This window comes from Mytilus galloprovincialis, chromosome 10, assembly GCF_965363235.1.
Source record: "Mytilus galloprovincialis chromosome 10, xbMytGall1.hap1.1, whole genome shotgun sequence".
Classification (NCBI taxonomy): domain Eukaryota; kingdom Metazoa; phylum Mollusca; class Bivalvia; order Mytilida; family Mytilidae; genus Mytilus; species Mytilus galloprovincialis.
This window is the reverse complement of record NC_134847.1, coordinates 43,565,061-43,591,031: the sequence shown is the minus strand read 5'-3', so window position 1 is coordinate 43,591,031 and position 25,971 is coordinate 43,565,061. Positions and strand designations below refer to the sequence as shown.

Below are 25,971 nucleotides of genomic sequence, written 5' to 3'. Positions count from 1 at the left end.
TATTACTGTTATTAATCTTGTATTTATGCAGACATTCTCAGCTTAGTGGTTCCATTCCAAATCTCGGGATTAATGCAGTCTTTTGTAAAGGTTACAGAGACAAATACAGAAAATAAGGGCGTAATTCATGTAAAGGTTAAAAAAAAAACGTTGAGAATAGCAAAACAATTTTTTTGAAGATTAATCCTAAAAAATGATACTTCTATTTACCGGCCGTTTACTATCTTAAAGGAGAGGAGGGGGATTTCAGAAGGATAAGAAGTGTGCTTCAGCTGAATCCCCCTCCCAAACACACACACACACACAACAAGATATTAAGTTATCGGAATCTAGAACTTGTGAGATATATGTAGAACGACGCATAGTAAGGAATGATTCCTTATTGATAAAATTATATTGCTTGATAATTCTGATTTGATAGTTTTGCCGGTAATAGCATAATTATTTTACCGGGATTAGCACAATTCCAACCTAGCAGATGTATTCTATTTGTCTATCTCGGAGATCATGAATTTCATTTGCGGGATAGTAGTACAACAAAGCAGTTATTAATGATATGTTAATAGCTACATGTATATATTAAGAGGATTCCATTATACTGGACTTCCGATATTAGCTATCACCCATTGCCTATTATATTTTTTTTAAATCACCATCAACTTAAAATGTGTTCAATTTGCCTGTCCCTCTTTATCCACCCGTCCATCACACTTCAGTTTCAGTTTAGAAATGCTTTGACCAAATGATTCTATTATTGGTTTGTTAATATTATGTTACGGGTCAATTTTGTGATTCATGCTGGTGGAATAACATCTCAGACGGATGTGTGCCATAAGAAATTAAGAATTTTCTTACGTTTGTTAGGGCCATATATATCTTGCCTTTCCATAAGCCAGGTTGGCCCGGCTTTTGCAATCCCATGAAGTTCATCACCTGTCAACCTTAAACCAGATGCTCCACAGAGCACAGCTTTATACGACCGCAGAGTTCGAATCCTGAACAGTATGGACACAACATTAAAGCTTGATACAACTCTGAATTTGAATTAAAAATGTAACTTACACTGTATATTACCACACGAAACAAGTTAGTGAATGATCGTCATTATCCTGTAGACACAATACGACTTTCACTTTCGATGTCACAGTTTGTAAACTTTAGGTTATTTCCCTATATGTATCATATTCTGTTCAGGTATGTATCTCCGTTTTTATTTGGAGCACTCCACTTGTCGGATGAGTAATTTAAAAATATTTAGATAACCGAAGAAAGCGGATATCTTTATATTTGCAATATGTTTAAATGTCTTTGGAGCGTTAAACTATTTAAAAAAGATACGAATTGGGGCAATATGATTCACCATTATGAATAAAAAATGTTATATACAACTTAGTAATTTATAGTCGATAAGTGCCCTGCCAAAGCTAAATTGTTAAAAGTATTAACCAGTACTGTATCTTGGTATGTGGGTATTTATAGACTGGACCAGTTAGCTTGGCATACCGACTATATTTAAAATTCAGGGTATCAACTCCTACCTTTTCCAAGTTGTACCCAATTTTTACAAACTCGCACACTATTTTCAGAAATTTATTATATGTCTAAAAGAAGAGCATCGCATAAAATGTAGATTTTGGCTTATATATCTGAAACAAAACCATAGAGACAATCTAACAAGGGATAAGAACATTTCGCCTCATAAAATAATGTGGACCAGTCAGAACTTTTCATGTGGGACAATATGAGCTCTTAATTTTAAAAAAATTGGGACAATCGGGAATAAGCCCTACAGACTTGAGCAATTCTAAAATAAACACTGTTGATGTATCTCTTTTAAATTTTCTATTAAAAAGTGTTTTACATTTACGAATGCACTATATTGTATCTGTATCTAAAATATTAAACGCATTTATTTCGTGATAGAAATTAAGTAAATGCTTAAGTAACCATTTTATTACTTTTCCCCCTCTTTTCGAGTTTGTCAAACAAAAATAAACTACTTTGTTGAAAATGCTGTTGTGTTAACCAAAGTTTCCTTAATCTTATTACTTGAATAACCTCGAACTTCCTCGTCATTTGGATATAGTTGCTAAATAATTCCGAATGTATGGATTAATACAGTTTATCTAAATAAATAGCTACACATGTATTACGTAAACTTTGTGATAGTGTTCCAAAAATGAAGTTTGTTTGTTTGTTATATTTGTAATATTTGTAATGTTTAAGAAAAATAAAGTTGTTGGAAATATGACGAAAATATTACCAGACTTAAAAAAGTTTTTTTTTAACTGAAATGTTGCAAAATATTTTGGAGCGACTGTCAATCGGCCATTCGCATATAAGTGCAAATGGTGACTATATATTATTAGCGGGAAGAAGAAACTGTGCGTTTAAGCAATAACATGTCGTAAATGTGTGCACTTCCACATGTAGCAAACGCCGACACCATTTAACATAATGATAAAACTATTCAAACGAGAAAACCATTGATTTACAAAACACTATACGACAAACAAATACAGAAACAAACAACAACTATTGAATTACAGATTGAAACTCCGTTCCTGACTTATTCGTATGATTATCATATATAATATTTAGCGCGGTTAAACATCAATTTAGAATTTCAATAACGAAACCATCACTCAAGGATTATTTGATTTGATAAATTTCTAAACTATTCTAAAGTTTCGAGCATATAAAAAAGAAGATGTGGTATGATTGCCAATGAGACAACTATCCACAAAAGACCAAAATGACACAAACATTAACAACTATAGGTCACCGTACGACCTTCAACAATGAGCAAAGCCCATACCGCATAGTCAGCTATAAAGGCCCCGATAAGACAATGTAAAACAATTCAAACGAGAAAACTAACGGCCTTATTTAAGTAAAAAAATGAACGAAAAACAAATATGTAACACATAAACAAACGACAACCACTGAATTACAGGCTCCTGACTTGGGACAGGCACAGATTTAAATAATGTGCCGGAGTTAAACATATTAGCGGGATCCCAACCCTCCCCCTAACCTGGGACAGTGGTATAACAGTACAACATAAGAACGAACTATAAAAATCAGTTGAAAAAGGCTTAACTCATCAGATAGACACAAATACAAGTGGACGTGGCCGGGTACTTATACATCCCGACACAAAAAGTCACAATGAACAGATCTGAGAGTACTCGCAGTTATCTGACAGCTATTTCAAAGCCACTAACAACTAATAAAAAGTCATGCCTCTGAGACTTAACGTTCGTTTAAGTCTTTGAATATCCCATGTATTCTACAAATTGGTGTACGTACACCATTGCTCACACGTTTGAGGATGACAGACTAACTTACGACCAGAATGAATAAGAATTAGTCTATATAACAAGATCTAAAATATTTCTAGTGTAAAAGACTTTAACCTCGCCACATTATTTATGTATGTGCCTGTACCAAGTCAGGAGCCTGTATATTCAGTGGTTGTCGTTTGTTTATGTGTTACATATTTGTTTTTTCATTTATTTTTTTGACATAAATAAGGCCGTTAGTTTTCTCGTTTGAATTGTTTTACATTATCTAATCTCCTCATTGTTGAATGCCGTACGGTGACCTGTTAATGTCTGTGTCATTTTGGTCTTTTGTGGATAGTTGTCTCATTTGCAATAATACCACATCTTCTTTTTTATAAGAATGCCAACTCCTCACACGTACAATTATTACTTCATTTTCTTTTTTTCACTCATCTAATTATTATGTCTATTTTAATTCAATATTGTATACATATAAATGTATATGAACGCTTACATATATATAATTATTGCGATATCATATATAAGAGAGAGGCAAAGTGTACCAAAGGATAATCACACTAAAAAGGGTTGAAACAAACCAACAAAGCCGCAGCTGAATGAAAAACAACAAGATACACAACAGTCCACAAAACAAATGGTCCGAGAACACAATTAATTCGTAGTGCATTTCTTTTAGAACATAAATGAAAATATAAAAAATCCCACCTGCGCTTTCTCAATGAAACTTTTACAGTGTGTTGTACTAATTTTGGGACAAATTATATCAAAATTATAGAAAACTTCATCGCGTCTAACTCAAAATATGGACAATTTTGTGTTTAGGGTGTCTTGAAATCTTTTGACACCTTCCGAAGTGCTAATTTTTAACCTTTTTCAGCTGGACCAAATCACTACTTTCCTGTAAAATTCTGGACCCAAATTTTTTTACAGTGTAGTTTCACCCCACCCCCCCCCCCCTACTTACAATGTGAGGCATTAAACAAGGAGAAATAAATTTGGAAGGGGTATAAAAATTATTGGCAAGTAACCCACTGTTATCACTAGGGACTAATAACGAAAATCAAGGGACGACAATTGTGGTCTCGGACGAAATCATTGAAATTTAAAATCTGAGCAACAAGAACCAATGCAACTGTGATGATGTATGGTTAACTGGAAGAGTAAGATAATCCTGCTCCGTCCATTAAGTTTTAAAAAGTCATGTATTAAACTCAAACTCTCGAACACGTTGTCTTGGAAGATCTTTATTCCAAGGGGGTCCTTAATAGTTGCTTTTTGATAATCCTATAAGGAGTTTATAATTTAACTCCTTGCGAACACTTTCATAAGGAACGAAAATTCCCATCTGCATCTTTTTGAAAAGATTGCAAATATTGTTTAAATTAAATAGGGTATCCCATTTCAAACCCAGCGTCTCGGAAAATCTCATTTTAGGGCACTAGGCAATGATTAAATGTAGTAATTCGATAATCATACATGGATTTCTCGCGAAAACATCGTTAAGGCGAAATTTAAAGTTTGTCTTGGCTGATTGAAGAAATTTCACAATAAAAACTGAAACGCAAAAACGCAAAAACGCATAAAGATGTTTATTCAGGACACTAACTTAGATAAAACAACAGCAGAAATACATATAATGTATCACCAATGGAGGTTGTAAAATACTGTAGGTGATACTTAAACGTAATGTTCTATTTATTTTTTTTGTCGTTAAGGGGACTGGAGGGTATTAATCCATTATTTTTTAAATATACATGTAGGATTTTGCTTGTTTTTCTATAGATGAACTTTTATCATATACTAAATAGAAAAATCAAATAAAAACATGGGGTTATCGTTCACTTAAGCTCACAATCTGCCCTCGAAAGAAGCAACCATTTTTGTTAAGGTACTTTTTTTAAGTTGAACTAATAGGAGAAATAGAGAGATATATATATATCGAAATAAAAAAGAACTAAATTACAGAAATCGATTTAATTTTACAACTGTTTAGTTTACGTAAAGCATATTTGAAAAATATCTATAGGTCACCGATGAGTTGAAAAAGACATTTTAATTCTAATGCCAAAACAAAATGTCATTATTGCACTAAAGGGAGACAATTTGGAGCTTTTACAGTGATATAAACATTTGAAAAATAAATCTGAGGCCAAAATCATTCGATTTTTTGGGTTGATTTTTGAGCCAATTCATAAAGTTATAACTAATAGTGTAATAAATAAAATTTGTAATGAAAACAAAAATGATAAATTTTTTGCTGAAATTACCCTCGAGCCTCCGAAAGAGCAAGTATTGCACACAAAAAAAGGAATCATCCTTTAACGAAAACAACTCTTGAAATCATCGGCTATTCGTCGATGACTAAAGGCTATTTATTTCTGAAATCTAAATTTTGTTTTGCTGTTCTGAGTGTTCAAGATGTTACATGCAGCTAAAATATTGGTAAAACATTTGAAAAAATACTGATCTGTATAAAATTTACACAAAAGTAAACGAATGAAAGCCACTGGAATGCAGTCCAGGACTCGGATAAATAAGCACATTTAAACAAGAGTGCACACACTGAAATGTCTCGCCTACTTTACTCATCATTAATATTATGTTGATAGCCCTAAGTATAAAGATTTATTACAACTGCCACATAAACTTAACATTAACCAAGATAGCTAAACAAAGACCAAATGAATTATGAAAATGAGGTAAAGGTCAGACGAACCATACCAGGCAGACATGAACAGCTAACAATTCTTCGATACAACAAATATACTTGACCTATTACTTATAGTTTAAGAAAAACAGACCAAAACACAAAAACTTAACACTGTGCAATGAACCGTGAAATTGAGGTCATGGTCAAATAAAACCTGGGAGACTTATATATAGATCATAAGATATTTTCATGCACCAAATATAGTGACCTTTGGCATATAATATTAGATAAAAAGACCAAAACTCAAAAACTGAACTTTGACCACTGAACCATGAAAATGAGGTCAAGGTCAGATGATATCTTCCCACTAGACATGTACACCTTACAATCATTCCATACAACAAATATTGTAGACTCATTGCATAAAGTATGAGAAAAACAGACCAAGACAGAAAAATTTAACTATAACCACTGAACCGTGAAAATGAGGTCAAGGTCAGATGACACCTGCCAGTTGGACATGTACACCTTACAGTCCTTCCATACACCGAATATACTAGCCCTGTTGCTTATAGTATCTGAGATGTGGACTTGACCACCAAAACTTATTCTAACCTTTGTTCACTGATCCACGAAATGAAGTCGAGGTCAAGTGAAAACTGTCTGACGGGCATGAGTACCTTGCAAGGTACGCACATACCAAATATAGTTATCCTATTACTTATAATAAGAGAGAATTCAACATTACAAAAATTCTGAACTTTTTTTTCAAGTGATCACTGAACCATGAAAATGAGGTCAAGGACATTGGACAGGTGACTGACAGAAACTTCGTAACATGAGGCATCTATATACAGAGTATGAAGCATCCAATTCTTCCACCTTCTAAAATATTAAGCTTTTCAGAAGTTAACTTACGCCACCGCCGCCGCCGCCGGATCACTATTCATATGTCGAGCTTTCTGCAACAAAAGTTACAGGCTCGACTAAAATGACAGGTTATATGAACTGAGTGGCAATAAAAGCACAAGTCTAACACTTGCTTTTTAAAAAATTAAAATCTTTATTTAAAATGGTCATCTTTAAACAAACAAAAATTGAATATGAAAATTTACAATTCCAACAATAGATCGATATTAAACAGAAATGTTTCATTATCATTTTTCGGCTACAATTGGTATATGAACCATCCAAATGTCAAAATATCAACATAGAGTATTTACAAAGAATGTTTCTGTTATGTTGTGCAACTAAATCTCTACAGCAAATGGTAGTGACAACACTAGATGTTAATTAGGATCCAGCGAAAAGCCAGGCTTTTGTCCACGAAGGTAGCAAATTGTCGGTGTGACTATCGCTGACGGCTTTTGGTAACACACGATATGGTTGTTGGTCATGTTGTTATCACCAAGGGAAGGTCATCGTGCTCTTAATTTCCACACAAACTGATATAGCTCCAAAGGTTTAACAATGAACACCAATGGACACTCATGTCAATTGGAAGGCCACGCGGAATCAATATCGGAGATGTTAAAGACAAATGCATCGGTCATGCTGGGCTTTTGTTGCTTAATGTCTAAATGGACATGGCCTATAATTAAAAGATCCTTTTGCGGAATTTGTGGATTATTTGGTCAACTGTATACAGTCTACGAGCAATTGCATCCTGGGAAAAGCCTCATTAGATAAACCCCAATTTGTTTGTAATTGGTTGTCAGAAAGACCTGGCATATAGTCTTATATTTATTGAACTTACTTACTTACAATAAGGGATAAGCCAGCGAGTAAGTCAGCAAAGGGTTAAGGAAGTACCTTGGTATATAAAAAAGTCGAAATAAACAATTGCCGGCTGGCCAAGAGATTCTCCACGTGGGGTATGATGCCAGAGGTAGAAGTAGGCATTGCCTTAAAAAAGGCACAGATCACTTAGGCCCAAGACCCGTACGAGTTTGACAACAATGAATTAAAAGGGTAAGGTGGTACCTCTGTTTGCAACGGAGTCGAAATACACTTTAATAATTGCCGGCTGGCCAAACTAAAAGATTCTCCACGTAGGCCATTTTACCAGAGATAGAGGAGGGCATTGCCATACAAATTTCTTATAGCACTTATGCCCTAGACCCGTACGAGTTTGACAATAATGAATCAAAAGGGGAAGATGGTACCTCTGTTTACAACAAAGTCGAAATAAAGTATTGCCGGCTGGCCAAACTAAGAGGTTCTCCACGTAGGCCATTTTACCAGAGATAGATATGGTAATTGCCTTTAAAATGGCATATAACACTAATTCCAAAGACCTGTACGATTTTGCCTGCAAGGGGTTAAAAATAAAAGGTGCTACCTTTGTTTACAACGAAGTCGAAATAAACCTCTACCTCTGGTATAATGATCCACGTAGAGAATCCCGGAGTTTGGCCTACCGGCTACAGTTATTTTGACTTTAATGTGAACAGAAGTACCACCTCCTCATTTTAGCGCTTTACTGACAAACTCGTACGGGTATATGCCATATAAGTGCTATAGGCTATTTTAAAGGCAATGACCACCTATACCTCTGGTAGCATGGCCCATGTGGTGAATCTCGTAGTTTGAACAGCCGGCAATATTTCATAACGACTTTGCGATATACTAGAATACCCTCCTTTCCTTTTGCAGGCATAAATAAGTGCTATAAACCATTTTAAAGGCAAGGCCCACCTCTAACCTCTGGTATCATGATTAACGTGGATCATCTTTTATGTTTGGCCATCCGGCAATAGTTTATTTCGACTTTGTTATATACCAGGGTACCCTCCTTACCCTTTGCTGACAAACTCGTACAGATCAATGGAATAAGAAGTATGGGCCATTTTAGATGCAATGTCCACCACTACCTTTGTTATAATGGCCTATGTGGAGAATTTCTTTGTTTGGCCAGCCGGCAATAATTCATTTCGACTTCGTTGTAAACATAGATACCACCTCCCCCTTTTAACACTTTGCTGAAGCACTGGTACGGGTCTACGGCATAAGAGGCCATTTTTGAGGCTATGGCCACTTCTACCTCTGGTATCATGGCCCATGTGGAGAATCTCTTCGTTTAGCCAGCCAGCAATAGTTTATTTCGACTTTGTGATATACTTAGGTACCCCCCTTACCCTTTGCTGATTAACTTACACGGGTCTGGGACATACGTGTTATGGCTATGTTAGAGGCAATGCCTACCTCATCCTCTGATATAATACCCCGCGTATAGAATCTCTTAGTTAGGCCAGTCGGCTTAATTTATATTTTCGTTGTAAAAAGAGGCATCGCATCCCCCCTTTAACCTTTTGCTGACAAACTCGTACAGGTCTAGGGCGTTAGTTTTGTCAGCCATTTAAAAGGCAATGCACACATTTAACCTAGGATTAATGGCCAACTTGGAGAATCTCGTACTTAAGCAAGCCGGCAATAATTTATTTCGACTTCTTTGTAAACAGAGGTTCCAACTCCCTTTTAAACCCTTTGATGATACCGCGTACTTCTCTAGGGAATAAGTGATTTAGGCCATTTTAGAGGCATTGACAACCTCTACCTCTGGTATCATGGCCCACGCGGAGAATCTCTTAGCCATCCAGCAATAGTTTAGTTCGACTTTATTATATACTAGGGTACCAACCTTACACTTTGCTGACTAACTCGTACGGGTCTAGGTCATACGTGCTCATGGTCATTTTATAGAGGCAATCCCTTCCTCTACCTCTCATATTATGGCCCGCGTGGATAATTTCTTAGTTTAGCCAGCTGGCAACAGTTTATTTCAACTTCGTTATATACCGGGCTAATTCATCCCCCTTTTAACTCATTGTTGACAAACTCGTTCGGGTCTATAGCATAAGTGCTATGAGCCATTTTTAAGAGAATGACTACTCCAACATCTAGTATAAGGGCGCATCTAAAAATGTCTTAGTTTGGGCAGCCGTCACTATTTTTGGTGGACTGTGTGATATACTAGAGTATTCCCCTTACCCTCTTCTGACCAACTCGTACGGGTCGAGGACATAAGTGCCATGGCCCATGGACCATTTAAGAGGCACTGCCTACCTATACCTCTGGTATAATGGCCAACGTGGAGAATCTCTTAGTTTGAAGAGCTGGCAATAATGAGGTTTATTTTTACTTCGTGATATACCGGCGAAACTCATGCCCCTTTGAATTCGTTGCTGATAAACTCGTGTAGATCCAGGACATAAGTGCTATAAGCCATTTATAAGGGTTTGACTACCTCTTCTTCTGGTATAATGGCCTACCTGGAGTATGTCTTAGTTTAGCCAGCTTTCAATAGTTGTTTTTTAGACTTAGGGATATACAAGAGTATTCCCCTTGCCCTCTGTTGACCAACACCTACGGGTCTAGGATATTAGTGCTTCGAGCCATTTTAGAGGTAATGCGATATATTGTAAAAGACATGAAATTTCATGTACAAATCATTTATAATGTGAGTATGGTCTGTATTTAACTCCTAAAAGGACATGGTATTTTGAAGCTCAAAATGAAACCTGCCAAAAAAATACACATTTTATATCGGACATAAAGCAAAATTATCGGACAAAAAGCAAAACGGACAAAAAGCAACGGACAAAAAGCAAAAGTTTCGGACAAAAAGCAAAATAATCAGACAAAAGGCAAAACGGACAAAAAGCAACGGACAAAAAGCAAAAGTTTCGGACAAAAAGCAAAATTATCGGACAAAAAGCAAAAGCGGACAAAAAGCGAATTGCGGACAAAAAGCACCGTCTCCTCCTTGGTAAACGTAACATGTATTATCGGACCGCAGATAAATTATCACGTTGTGATTGGTTAAACGCCGTCACGTGGTGACCCCCTATGAGACTGTAGGGGGCTAGTAAGTTTCATAGGGGGTTCATGACGCGTTAATGGTGAGGTCATCTATTGCTGTTGTTGTGTTTCATTGTTTATTTTTCAGAAAAATTCCAGCGTCCGATAAATTCGTTATACGGTTAACTACTGACCCCCTACGGATCCATAGAGGGTGAATAAAATTCATAGGGGACTCGGCCTCCGGCCTCACCCCCTATGGATTTTACTAACCCTCTATGGATCCGTATGGGGTCAGTAGCGAACCATATAACTTATATAATCGGACCACAGATGAATTATCACGTTGTGATTGGTTAAACGCCGTCACGTGGTGACCCCTTATGAGACCGTATGGGGTTAGTAAGTTTCATATGGGGTTCATGACGCGTTAATGGCGACGTCATCTTTTAATGTTGTTGTGTTTCATTGTTTATTTTTCAACAAAACGCCGCAGAAAAAGTCCAGCGTCCGATAAATTCGTTATACGGTTAACTACTGACCCCCTACGGATCCATAGAGGGTGAATAAAATTCATAGGGGACTCGGCCTCCGGCCTCACCCCGTATGATTTTACTAACCCTCTATGGATCCGTATGGGGTCAGTAGCGAACCATATAACTTATAATGATATTTAGATTCCTCTCGCTGTAGTGACCTCTTTAATAGTTCTTAAAAAGAGCGGTTAATCAACAGGTAAATGAAAATGTCCTAAAAGTTTCCACTAATATTAAATTAAATCAGAAGCGATTTATATGTTACACAAGTAGCCTTTGCAGAACATTTCTTCATCGATATATACAATTTGTATGGAGATGAAAAAAAAGTTTTTCGCCTATTATGTTATAACAACATGTATTCCACATTCCTAATTATTTATTGTTTTCAGACGTTCTAGGCACATTCCTTACAAATCTGTTTATTCCTGATAAATATGACATATATTTTTATCGCCATTTTCATTTAGTCTTTCGTGTTAATGTCAAAAATTATTAGAATAAACAAGATGATATATGACAGTTCACCAACAAGGTGTTCAGTTGTTCTAAAGTAGTAATTAACGTTTTGGGGTTGTTTGGTGCTGTGTTTTTTTTTCTCGAAAAATAGTTATCTCATCCAGGTATCACACTTGCCCGTTAGCAAACATTTTGTGGGGATATGTGTGAATCGACAAGTGATTGAAGGATACATTCCTGGGTCTTTGAATATCACAGCCGATTCTTCAAGCAATATTGCCTCTGATGGTGTTTGTTCCTGGCAGTTCATTAGATGGATATTTTTTATGCCGTTTATGTCACGTACTCTGTTATTGTAGTGGGGGAGAACGGGTAAGCGAGGTTGATTTCTTGACTATCATTGTAACTTGTTCTCGTCACTTTAAACTTAGTGGGACTTCCCGTAGGAACCCAGACTTTTTACAGTTGTGACGCTGTTATGTCTATGTTTTCGCATTGTATGAGGGGCTTTTGGGTTATTGAACTCGAAAAGTTAAGTTTTTACTATCAAATTTTAGTAGGTACAACTAAACAATCCCAAGTACCATTGTACAAATCTGACTTCATTGAAAAATACTTGCATAACACCATTCACGAAAACAATAAATCAAACAACAGTTACATGGCAAAGGGTGAACATTAATACAATCACTTATGATAAGTTATTAACCTTGCAGGTAGATATTGGGAGTAAGGGATTATCTTGGGTTCCTTGAGGTTTATCACTTTATCCAGATACAGTACTTTAGGCTGACACTAGCCACGCGGGATATCATGGATTTCGATCCTTACTTGCCTTATACCAGAGGGCGTTTATGGAATGGTTAATCCTAGGGCAAAGTAGTTAATTGGCACAGAGAAAGGTGCAGCAAATTGTTGGCTAAACACAGGCAAGGAGAAGAGGTCCCGGGGTTTAAGGATATGTTACCCCTGGCAAGTGATTATATTGGGGGGGGGGGGGGGCTGTGTATCGTCATGTTCTCGCAAATGAGAATACCAAGTTAGGAGATGTCAGCTCGGTCATCTTGCACGCCTTACAGGAGGAGCAAGGACTTTCACGAATGAAGTGGAGGACTTGGCCTAGGTTTCAAGAAAAGGTGGACTGGCTTCAGTTGAGGGACGAAACTGGTGCATAGCGATACAGTTACCCATGGGACACTGACAGGAAACTAGGGGGAAAGTAAGCAGGTATATTTAGGGGGTCAAATTAAAGTGTTGGCACTCAAAGTAATAGAGAATGTGAGACTTCAGTAACTATGCATAGTGATAGTTTGGGGTAAAAGAGTTCAAGAGATAGGGGGTTGGGCTACCATAGACGCTCAGGTAGGGATACTAATGCATTTTGTAACAGAAATCTCATTAAAGTCCAATTGGTCTGTAGGGCGTAGACTATTTGTCCAACACCAGAGTCATATTTATGATGGGCAAACTAATTGGCAGACCTTGGCAGACCTTCTTTGCTAAATTCTGCAGACTAGGTCAACTTATTGGATGATTGTCGAGTAAATGTCTAGTCTTAAATGGGACGTTCTTTTAACCAGGTTCGAATCTTTGACCACAAAGTTTTCTAATGGGAACAAAACTAAAAGCAATGTATATGGAAACAATACATAAACAGTGGACGAACAAGACATCTTGATATTTAATGCGTTTCCCTCAGTTTTAGTTTGTTACCCCGATTTTGTTTTTTGTCCATGAATTTATGAGTTTTGAACAGCGGTATACTACTGTTGCCTTTACTTGAAACGGGATGATCGTTCAAATCTGAAATTTGGGCAGTTTTCTCTTTGTTTGAAGCCAACATATACACCACCGATGTTATAGGTGGTTGGAACCTGTGATGAAGGTGAAGAAGGCAGAGTAATGGGCAAATATGAATGGGAGGCAGTCACTGCAATGTGACCCTGCCATTGTTTTCTTTGAGCATTGTGAATCTCTCCATAATCAACAGTTGCTCACATAGCAACCATCGCTAGAAAACGAGGGTGTATGTGTCATTGTGGATAATCCACAAATATAAGGAAAATGATTCATTCAAAGCGATGGCATGGAGTGGGTACTTCCAACACAGGTCGCAAAATTTGAGTATGACTTCCGGTTGTAGATGGGGAACTCGGGGAATAACAAAGCAGTGAACAATAAATGCCAACAGTGCAGGTTGACTCTCCCTCTGGTATCTTTCTCTCCTCTTTCAGGGGATCATACACATAAATCCTTTATTTTAATTGGTCCCGCTAAACAAATAAATTGATGAGGGATGTATATAACATGTTGTATGATTACAATTACATTTTTAATTTTTCCCATTGTAACATTGTTTTACTATGGAAGGGTCTTATCGTGTACTTAAGAGGGCCTTTTATAATATAGGGGTCTTTATTGGTAAAATTGGCGGGTATGTGGTACTGGTAGTAATTTTGTCAGACCATATTACGAAGAATATCTAAAAGTACCCACAATCCACCTCTTTAAACGAATATAATAAGAGGCAGACAATTAGGTTAACACAGAAACCTTTTCAGGAGCATCAGTATGGATATGAGGTAAACCTTAGGTAAGCACACGCGCAATTATTACAAGCATTTTCCAAAAGAATGTACCTTTTTGAAAAGTCTATCGCAAAAGAAGCTTTTCTAAATTCTAGCAAGCATTATATATTCCCTTCCTATTTATTATGGGCACTGCTATTTCGGGAGCAGGGGGAATAACAGTAAGTGGCTCTTCAATAGTTGATACTGTGTTGTCATCTAAGAATGCCAAGAAGATTTTTAACGAGTACAATACAACTATGGATGAAGTAAAAGAAGAATGCATAGAGATCGGTAAAATACTAAATAACAGTTCTAACAACATGGCAACAGAATATAAAACTTGGTGTTCCTTTTGGAGTAAATTGGCACTTGGGGTAACTGCAACTTCCGCGGGTTCTTGAAGTGCCATTGTGAATCCAATCATAAAATCAAGACGTCTTGCATCTGTTGGTGAAGATGTTGCTGCAGCCGGTTTTCGAGGAATTTCCGTTGCTGGAAGAGCCTTCACAATTGCTGGCGGTGTCGTTGGAATTCTTCTGTTGCCGCTTGACATATATACTTTGGTAGATTCGTCCGTCGATGTGCATAATAAGAACCCACAAAAGGTTTCCATAAAAATACGAAAAATCTGCTCTAAGATTAAGGCTGATTTTCCCACTGACGAGGAGATCCAGCATATGATTGACGACACATTTAGTCGACGACCTATATATTTTAGAGAGACATATAACCAAATAGTTATGTAATCAAAGGTTAGCTTTTGCAAGACGTTTCCTATATTCATATTCTTTCATTTACACCAGCCCAGTAGTCACTTTTGTGTTGACATGAGTTGTCATTGATATTGTCAAAATTATGATATTAACTGTTTACAAAACATTACGTTTTTGAAATGTTTATGCTTCTCTTCATTAGAAATAGATTACTTTAGCTGTATTTTTCAAAACTTTCATGAATTTGTGGTCCTCAATGTTGATCAATTTCGTATTTTATTTTGATTCGAGCATCACAGATAAATCTGTTGGAGAAGAAACGCGCGTCTAGTGCAAATGCAAAATTTCAGTCATGGTATATATGATGAGTTTATTTACCATGAAGATACGTTGTGTCCTCGTTTTGATTTGTTTGAGTGGCCGATATCTAAAAAGCTATTAATTCAAGTTCAGATATTTTTGTCATATGTAATTTTTGTTTAAAAAGGATGGATAAATTGTTATTCTAACATGACGTTCTTCAAACGCTTTGAGCACACAATCGTGGTAAAATATGAATGCATTGTTGGGCTGTATCAATCGTTCTCCCAAGTCATATGCTTTTTAATGAATGAGCTACCCGACGTCATTGAACGATGACCTAAGAATATAAGCATTTTTTAGGGGGAAATACACGCTTGTGAAACCGAAAATATCACAACAATGAAACGTAAACAAACGATGATAAAATGTGTTATATCCATTTTTGTATACATATAAGACATATAAGTAAAATTATCTTTTTAATTCAGGTGGCTCGGGTGTTTTCCTCCATCTTGGATTTTGAAGTAACAGATCTTTCATGAAATCTGTAAATTTTGAAAGTAGTATGTAATTTATGTTTAAGATTTGTGATGTAAATATAGAACATTGTGTGTTTTATCCTAATTTTTGCTGTAATGATTAACTTTTTCAACTTTTCCAAATAAGGGGAGATAATTCAGATAAAGTAATTTTGCACAATTTGTAGCGTGAAAAAAGTCAGGTGACCGATACTTTTTTTTTTTGTAAAAAGCATGATAAAAACTTCATTTTGACAAATTATCAAAAAATTCTATCAATTTTAATTTTACAAAACATTGAAATTTTCGAAAAACTAAGGATTTTCTTATCCCAGGCATAGATTACCTTAGCCGTATTTGGCACAACTTTTTGAAATTTTGGATCCTCAATGTTCTTCAACTTTTTACTTGTTTGGCTTTAAAAGTATTTTGATATGAGCGTCACTGATGAGTCTTATGTAGACGAAACGCGCGTCTTTACTAAATTATAATCCTGGTACCTTTGATAACTATTACGTGACGTCCCAGCCTCCTTACTCCAAACCTATCTAAATACATTATTATGAATAGTTTAAGCATGTCACTAATTTAGTTTTCTCCCATATGGCAAAATCAAAGGTACTTTATTCAAATGATTTGCACCACGAGACTTTGTCCCTTTTGATCAAATTACTTCCCTTAGCTTAAGATTGAAAATATAATTTATTTTAGATTTGCAGATAATCCAGTCCTTTTCCGTCATGAATTTAAAACTAATGTATCTTTCTTTGGCGGATATTTTCAAAAATGTTTGTGTAATTCTAATGGAAAATGCTTAAAATTTGACTTTTTATGAAATGGGAAGGTTGAAATCGTCATGTTTTTAAAAGAATTTGGCCGAAAACGTAAGAAAACAGGTAAGTTAAAAGTTATTTAACTTTAAAATTCAACCTACAAGGTGTTTCCCTATATGCGAACAAATCATGAACAATATCTTCTTGCATATGTATTTCTGTTTTGAAACTTGCTATTTTACGATTTTCAGTCATTTTATATAATCTTATATAGATATCTAAACTAAAAAGGCCGAAAGATATCAGAGTAGACAATGCTCATTTGTACACGGACAGAAGCCTAAAAACATGTACAATTCACCTATATTTTAAAACACCTGTTATAGCATTTTGATCATTTCAGGTAGCTGATAAAGGTTGTAATCCTTTGACTCAGTCAATCATCTTCTGAGATCACCGGCAACCACACATTGATTAAATTTATTTATACAATGGGTTCGGAAAGGGATATATTTCCATAGAATTAGAGAAATGTATTTTAACATGTGTTTTACAGTCTCTCATAAGTCTTTTTTAGAGTGGCTCTTTTATAAATCGATTTGCTAATATTATATTGTGTTTTATATGAAATGTTTTAAAGAGGTGAGACTCTAATAAATAATTTGTTGTTTTTGTTTGTTGTTATTGCATACAACACACTGCGATGCTAGCTCTTATACTCTTTTAAATACTCTATATATTTTCAAATCGGTTGATAATAACTATTGCAAAGTGCCGAGGTTATCAACCCCTATAACAAACTAATACCTCCCGCCATCCCCTCCAAAAAAAGAAACAAACAAAAAACCCACACCAATAACAACTTTAAAACAACAACACAAATCAACAAAACTATTTAAACTTAACTAGAAAATAAAATTGTAAATCAGCGAAATTATAAATCTCTTTCATTTGAAAGCACTTGATGAACAAAAAATTAATAAAAAAGCTTTCAAAGCATTTTACGAACAAACAACAAATAAACAAACTTTTAAAATACGTTTCCTGCGTAATAGGTTGGAATATTCGGAAATTTCGGAGATCACAGCCTCTTTCACTAATAAATAGATGAATACCCTAATTGTTCATTTTTTTCAAAACAAATCAACAATTTCTTCTCTCGATACAATTTGTTAAAATGTTTCTTATTAAGAATCCTGGAGCTTCCCTTGTTTGAGATAAGTTTATATATAATATATACTAGAACACACCCGTATATCGCGGGTCCGTGACTGAATTAAAGTATATAACTATGCGCAAGCCTTTTTTTAGTATTAGTATTGTCATCTGATAAAGTCATGCTGATTATAAGATACACAGTTTTCTCTGCTTTCAAATCTTTCTGTTTGAACCCGTAAAACTGGAACTTATCAATTATTGATAATATTAATTATTTGGAAAACTAAAGGTCCTGGAATGGAGTATTTTTTAATCAACAGCATTGTCCTATATTAGTTATAAATATTGAATTCTTTGATTCGCTGTTTTACGTCATGCCCGCTAACAAATTGAAAACTGTACCTATACGCCTGATTTTAGTCCAGATTTTTAGTATTCGTATTTTAGAAAGTCTAACTGATTAAAATACTACAATAGGTAACAATTTGACAATTAAGTAGTGTCAACCCTGTGATTATGACCCGTGTAATACTATATAGCATATTAATCCTGAATACACCGTTTGGTGGTGCGCCTGTCAGATGCGGAACGTACAGCCATAAGGTAATCAGTAAAAGGTGAATATACTATTGGTATCGGTAATCGGACTCGACCCGGAACTTCTTAATTATTGGCAATATTAATAACGTGGAAAACAAAAGGGCCTGGAATGGTGTAATTTTTAATCTACACCTTTGTACTATATTAGTTATATATAAAGTTGAATTTTTTGATTCGTCGTTTTTACGTGATGACGGCTGACAAATTGGACCTCGTAATTTTAGTATTATAGATATATATATATATTTAACAAATCGTGCAACAAAACATGAAATTCTTTACAAGACGGCAATAAAGCACCTGGTCATTAATTGATAAAATGGTCTCGACTTCTTATGGCCAGACTATATACTAGTCTATTTGCGAATATATCTGTAATCTAGCTACAGATAATAAACAATGAAACATGACAACATGATATACAATCGTTTTACAGTGTTAAAAACAAGCACCTGTCGAATTATCTTCTACATGTACACTTAAATAATAAGTTCAAGACTATGCGAGGTTAGAGTCAAATTCAAACTTTTACACTGATCACAAGATAATTCAAATAATGTGGCTTTTATTGTGTTTTTGTTTTACTGTTACTGTATTTGGGCAATTACCGGCCAATACCAACTACCAACAATGCGCCGCAAATTTAGCTTGTAGTATAAACTACGAGAAAACTTTTCAAGAAAAATTAAATAATCTGGGATACCATACGACGCTCCAGATACAATCACTTAAACAGTCTATAAATTCACAAGTAACACCGCTTACACAGGACTTGGAAATCCTGAAAACAAACGCAACGGCGATCCAGGACGAGGTTACACGAGAGTTGCAGCTCGTTTTCCGTGGACTCGACCATGATAGAGCATTTCTTCATAATCTAAGTGTTGGAGTGTACAACTTAGCCAAAGAACTTCACCATGAACAGTACGTAAGGTTTCAAGATGTCCATAAAATTATTGAAGAAGTTAATTTAGTTAAACAAGCACTTGGTATGATGAACAATCATTCGGATCTTTTACAAGCGGCTTCATGCGAAGGTAAGATAATAATAACTTTAGATGTATGTTTCATTATAATACGTGATTCTGACTGGCTACTCTGCAATATCGCGTTATTCCTTAAGCAACTTCATAACACAATAAAATTTATCATTCATGATGACACGAGGCCCCACAATAAAGTGCACAGGTAAATGAAATAAAAACTTGATAAAAATCGTGTTTTCATGATCCTAGTTAAAAAATGTAATTATAAGTATTGATGGCTTCTTTTTGTAACTTCATGGGGATGTAAAAGCGTTGACCGTGTGCACATTTTTAGAATTAAGCGCTTCCGCGCGTCATACAAAATGTACTTTGGTCAACGCTTTTACACCCCAAATGAAGTTACAAAAGGAAGCATTCAATTCTTAATTGTATGGAACGGTAAGACGTCTCACAGAACACAATGTTTTATAGAACGGTAAACTGTACTAGTTACTATTTTATATTTCTTCTCTATGTTTTTTTTAAAATTATTTATTTAGTTGTTATCGTTGCTGCCATTCATAACCACGTTTTACCTTAACAATTAGAATTCCTGAATGTATTTCTAATTAGCAGATTTCAGGATAAAACCAAAAAGTGTTTTAGGTTTATTTATTGCGAATGGTTTGTGTTGCTCGGTGGTTTGTCTTGTGTGTTACGTACTGTTGTTTGTTTGTTTTTTGTGTTTTTTTTTTATCTATGGCGTTGTCACTTTATTTTCTGCTTACGATTTTGAATGTCCCATTTGCATTGTCTCTTTTTTCTCTCTTTTTTGAGCTTTCTAGCAGTGATCGATAATGAAGGGTCTTGGGTGCATGATTTTTGTATCAGTTATTATTGGCTTTGAACTAGGTGTTAGTATTTAAACAGCAAGTACTATCATATCTTTTTTTGTGTAGGGAGGTATAAATACCCTGACCTGTTCTGCCGGTTTTCTGCTTTGTATCAGTCTGATGGGTTTGCCCTTTCAACCGATGTTGTACAGTTACAACACTGTCCCAAATTAGAGAGAGTGTTGGGTGCCCGATAAAAATTCCCTCGCCATATTCTGTATGTAAATTTCCCAAGTTCGGACCCATCGGTAATTCCATGAATAAAATTCATTTGTCGCTGTATATCATATTTGTATTTTGTTCATTGTATTCACAAAAATCTATTAGTTATTTTTCTTTTGTATGAATTGTTTTTTATTTGTTATTTCGGGGCCTTGTATAGTTAACTCAGTGGTATGGGTTTTGCACATTGTTAAAGGTCTTACGATGATCACCATTTGTTAAGTTAAACGTTTGTGTCATTTGGTCTCTAATTGAGAGTTGTCTCATTATAAATTATACCGCATGTTCTTATTTTTATTTGCAAAGAACTCGAAAATATGTGTCTGAGTACGCACATATATACATGTATATCGATTAGCATTTTGCAAACTTTGTAATTTATTCAATTGTCTTTTTTTGTTTGTTAGTACAACTGAATGCTACCATACACAATGCAACGTTTTATGAAAGTCAATACAGAAAAATGTTATCGATGTATCATAACCTACAGTCGACTGTTCATGACATCAGACAACAACAGCAGATGCTCCTTACTCAGCTACAAGAAAAAACGCGGGAAGCAATGCGTCTGCAGAAGCAGTCTCCACTTTCAAGTCCGCCTCCAGCTGCAAAACTTTCAAGGTGAATTTTATTATATTTACTATTATTTTAATCCCCGGAGAGAATTTAATTTAGTACCATCCTTATGCAATCGTGTTTCAAAACAATAAAAAAAAAACACAAAAATAAACCCCGTCTGATCAAAGACAAAATGATAAACGAAATACAAGCCTGATACAATCAGCCTATAATCAATACCTTTTGAAATAGAAACTCGACATTAGAAAATGTCCTGATTTGAGAAAATTTTCCATATTACAACATAAGAGTTATGATAACCTGGTATTTTTTATACAAAAATTATCTAAAGTTTATTTTTGGTAGTAGAAGTGCCAATTGTGGTGCAGCACTTGGTATGGAAGACGGGACAATCCTAGACGCTTCTGTATCCTCCAGTCAAAGCTTTGGAGATTTCAGTGCAGGAAATGCTCGACTAAATCACGCACGTGGATGGTACACAGGGGCTAAGACAACATCAAAGGACTTTGTTCAAATTAACCTGAATTCTTCACACGTCATTACAGCTTTGGCAACTCAGGTAGTTTTAATTATCTATGGTCAATTTGTGCTTCAAATTTATAAAAAAAGTTGAACATGTTTTATATACGTGAAAGGCTAAGTTTTATTCATAAAACACATATGCATAGATTTTTCAAAAACAATAAATGTATCCTTTATTTCATTTAAAAACTTGGTGCATTTCTTATTAACACAAACGATGCAAACGGCACATATTTTGATCATTTGCTTCTAACATACGTTTGCAAAGTTTACATAAACTTTGACAAACTACACTCGCTAAAAATGCGTCTACAGTTTGTCGTTCATCGTTTGTTAGAACAAACGATACGTACATTTGTTTCTAACTTCACCCTGATTAAACGATGTATTTGTTTTACGTTTGTAAAATGTCTGTTTACCAACAAAATGTGCATGCATTATTGAAAATTCAAACAGGGTCAGTAAACACTGATTAAACGATGTAGTTGTTTCTACGTATGAACCGTTTAGAAAAACAACAAACGCCACACAACGTTTACGCAATTTTTGTTAGAAAGAAATGCACTCTATGAAATGTAGCACAATACGCCGAAAACACGCGGGAAGGCATGAAGAATATGAAGGAAAGAAAACAAACATTGCTCTCTAACATCGTTAAACTTTCTTAAGTTAATTAGAGTATACGATAAACTCTCATCGAAAGAAATATTTTAGTAGTGTTTTTTAGTTTATTATTTATACAATTTATTCGTATTAAACAGTTATATTCAATTTCAATTGTTGTTTTTTTGTTTATAATTGACAACAGCAAAACACATTCTACAAAGCATAGCAAATTGCCATTTATAAGAAAAGAAAAGATACAACACCTGTAGAAACCAACAAAAAATACAAAATTGAAATAAGAACGAAACTAAATACTATCTTGGACTTTGAAAACCTATTGTAGTGTGTTTTGTTTTATAAATTTTATAAATAAAATCTTGACTAAATAATAATGAGTTTGTTTCCTTCGTAATCATATGCAACAATAGCGTTTTGTATATTCATGATCATTAGACTAATTAGTATTTATTCTTATAACTGTGTTTTTTGCATATAAAAAAAAAACCAAAACGAATAAATAAAAACTGTTTTAAGAAGAGTTTAGGACAAACAATTTTTTATTAATTTTGATTGTTAGGGAGCACCCTGCTGTGAAGTATGGGTTACCAATTTTACCGTATACCACTCAAACTAGGACAAATATAAAAACTTTAATTTTGATTGTTAGGGAGCACCCTGCTGTGAAGTATGGGTTACCAATTTTACCGTATACCACTCAAAACTAGGACAAACATAAAAACTTTAATTTTGATTGTTAGGGAGCACCCTGCTGTGAAGTATGGGTTACCAATTTTACCGTATACTACTCAAAGGATGGAAATCATTGGCACCAACACAAGACTGGCTGTAATTCACAGGTTTGTATATATAATGTAGAAACATATATCAGTTCTAAATAGTAATTCCCCAACAATATTATAAATCTTGTATCAATTCTAAATAGTAATTCCCCAACAATATTAAAAATTGTTTTTAACTATTTGAATGAATGCTTGTTGGTGAGAAACTCATTATTAAAAGGTACTTGATTTCTGTAATAATGTATATGCTTCTGTTTTATTTTTTATATATTTCTCTCATAATTATCCACTGTCACTCCTTCATTGTATATATGTTATTGTAGTTTGTCTTTAATTTGTTGCCATAACCATTTATTGTCAATGCGTTAGTGCTAATAAAGTTATCTTATGAAATCGATCATGAAGGAGAACGCATTTTTAAATTAAGAGCAATATGGAACTGATCGTAATATATTTCATACTGATGTATTTATATACTACGGATTGTAAGATTTGTAATATAAATTGTTTCGCAAATCTACGGTGACATCGGAATATACAATGATAAAATTGAGAATGGAAATGGTGAATGCGTCAAAGAGACAACAACCCGACCAAAGAACAGAAACAGACGAAGGCCAAAATTTGGTCTTCTACACACCGAGAAAATCCCGTAACCAGAGGCCGGTTTCGTCTGGCCCCTTACCAAAATGTTCAAAATGACTAAGTTTATGTGTACGTTTGTATGTTTTGTAACCAGAGGCCGGTTTCGTCTGGCCCCTAACCAAAATGTTCAAAATGAACAAGTTTATGTGTACGTTTGTATGTTTTGTATACTGTTTTGTCTTTTTGTTAATTTACTTCAATCATGATTCAATGCGTACAATAAGATTCGATAGCACACAGAAGACACTTTCTTTCATATCTACAAGAATTAAAGTAAGTCCATAAGAATAACATCTTTTTTAAAGTTTCTAAGCCGATCCTATTCTCTTATACCCCAAAACCCTACCTTAAAAGTGAAATGGAAATTTTGCATTGAATAATTACCAAATTCTAGGTAACCCTATTTATTCTACAGAAGCGTATAAAATTGGAAGAAAAAAAAATTCTAAACACGTTGCGCTGTTTATCTGGCTTAACTGAACATCGATAATAGTAATGTTTCTTTTATAGAACTTGGTTGGAAACACTGATCAGACAACGATTAAATATCAGACTCTAGATCCACCAATGGTAGCAAAGTACGTGAGAATAAACATCATAGACTTCCACAAGAAGAACAACAGCAATTCTAACTACATCGGAATGAGGACAGAGTTGTATGGGTGTCCCGTATCTGTCCCGAAGATAACACAACCTCATTAATAAATTTATGGTTGTCGACTTTAGATTTTGTTCACTTGTTTGACTCCACAATAAAGTCACCAGACTGTTCTTTTGTCAACCTGTCTCTTACAAGTCACGTGACTTGTCTGACCAACGCCGTTTCAAGCAGTTTCTTTTATATTTCGTTAAATAGATAGGTGTACATATTAAAAAGAAGATGCGGTATATGATTGCCATGAAATGATACAACATATCACAAGAGACTAAATGACACAGAAATTAACAACTATAGGTCACCGTACGGGCTTCAACAATTAGCAATACCGCATAGTCAGCTATAAATTAAGGCCCCGAAATGACAAAATGCAAAAAAAAAAAAAGTCAAACGAGAAAAGTAACAGCCTAATTAATTTACAAACAAAATGAACGAAAAACAAATACGTAACACAGCAAAAAAAAAGTCAACCACTAGATTACAGGCTCCTGCCTTGGGACATGCACATGCATACAGAATGAGACACGGCAAAACATGTTAGCAGATCCCAACCCTTCTCCTAATCTGAGATAGTTGTGTAACAGTACAACATAAAAACAAACTATAAATATCAGTTGAAAAAGGCTTAACTCATCAGTTATATACAAATAAAAATACATCTACGAAAAACACAGGGTGGAAGGGACCGAGGACTTACACATCCCAACAACATAAAGACCCTTAGTACAGATCTGAGAGTACTCGCAGACACTGACAGCTAGAACAAAGCCAATGACAACTAATAAATAATAATTAATAACAAACCACTAACATGCATGTTAATGCTTCTTTCAATTTTTCAGCTAGAACTTTCATATTTCGCATCTTTTTTGTACATTATTATACAACGAGCGTGAATGTTGAACTTTTTTTTTATGAAATTGTGTACAGTGTAATGTTTCCACGTCTGACTTCTCCAAGCTCCATTCCAATCTAATTAAAATATCCACACTGTTTCGTATTTATTATCATTGTTTAATGATGCTATCGCGATAGTCAAACACTTTCATACATTTTAGGTTACAGCTCAGACATTTACCATTTATTTGGAGGGGAAAAAAGTCAAACAAAAAATATCAGTTTACAAAACACAATTTAGAAAACTATAGACTAATCAGCACGAACCTGGCCAAAACCGGTAGGTGCCCCAGAAGGGGAATGTAGAACGGTCCAACCAGCTCCACATGTGGCACCCATCATGTTCAGTGGCGGATCAAGAAATGTTCATAAGTGTGGGGCCTCTGACTGCCTAAGAGGGGACCCGCTCCAGTCATGCTTCTGTGATTCCCTATATAATCAACCATTTTTTTCTTGAGATCGCACAGGGAATTACAAGGGTTGTTTGGCAATAGGGTGTTTGTCAGTTTCCACCGATCACCAATATTGCTTGCCATCAAAGGCCTAAGAAAAACAAATAAGAACATAAACCAAGAATACTACATACAACTAGCATATGAGTTTGACAGATTAAGGTGGTACAAACTGTCGGTTTTATATCTATTCACGTCGGTGATAATGATATACATGTACATATATTTACTTATGTCTATCAATAAAGTATTCCATCAATAAGGGACCTCGATGATGATGTAGACCGTAGACCCACGACTATTTAGAATATAGTAATGTCCTTTTGGTCAATGGTATAGAAGAC

At 35.1% G+C, this 25,971-nt stretch overlaps 2 protein-coding genes across 3 annotated transcripts in view; one reads left to right on the top strand and one right to left on the bottom strand.

The window, feature by feature from the left end:
• LOC143047611 (uncharacterized) overlaps window positions 1-1,175 on the bottom strand; it is a 34,792-nt gene extending 33,617 nt beyond the window's left edge. The window contains exon 1 of the mRNA XM_076220751.1: window positions 1,063-1,175. The gene's annotated coding sequence lies outside the window, so the exon portion shown is untranslated. The remainder of the gene's footprint in view (window positions 1-1,062) is intronic.
• Window positions 1,176-18,847: 17,672 nt separating this feature from the next.
• LOC143049189 (uncharacterized) lies at window positions 18,848-24,390 on the top strand. 2 transcript variants are annotated; one of them, XM_076222919.1, is made up of 5 exons: window positions 18,848-19,425; window positions 20,876-21,089; window positions 21,393-21,606; window positions 22,934-23,032; window positions 24,131-24,390. In XM_076222919.1, the coding sequence occupies exons 1-5, from the start codon at window positions 18,945-18,947 to the stop codon at window positions 24,320-24,322; spliced, it is 1,200 nt and encodes a 399-aa protein (XP_076079034.1). In that variant the 5' UTR covers window positions 18,848-18,944; the 3' UTR covers window positions 24,323-24,390. The 2 variants fall into 2 exon arrangements, with proteins under 2 accessions (XP_076079034.1, XP_076079035.1); XM_076222920.1 differs by having other exon boundaries at window positions 18,851-19,425; window positions 21,396-21,606.
• The last annotated feature ends 1,581 nt before the right edge of the window (window positions 24,391-25,971 follow it).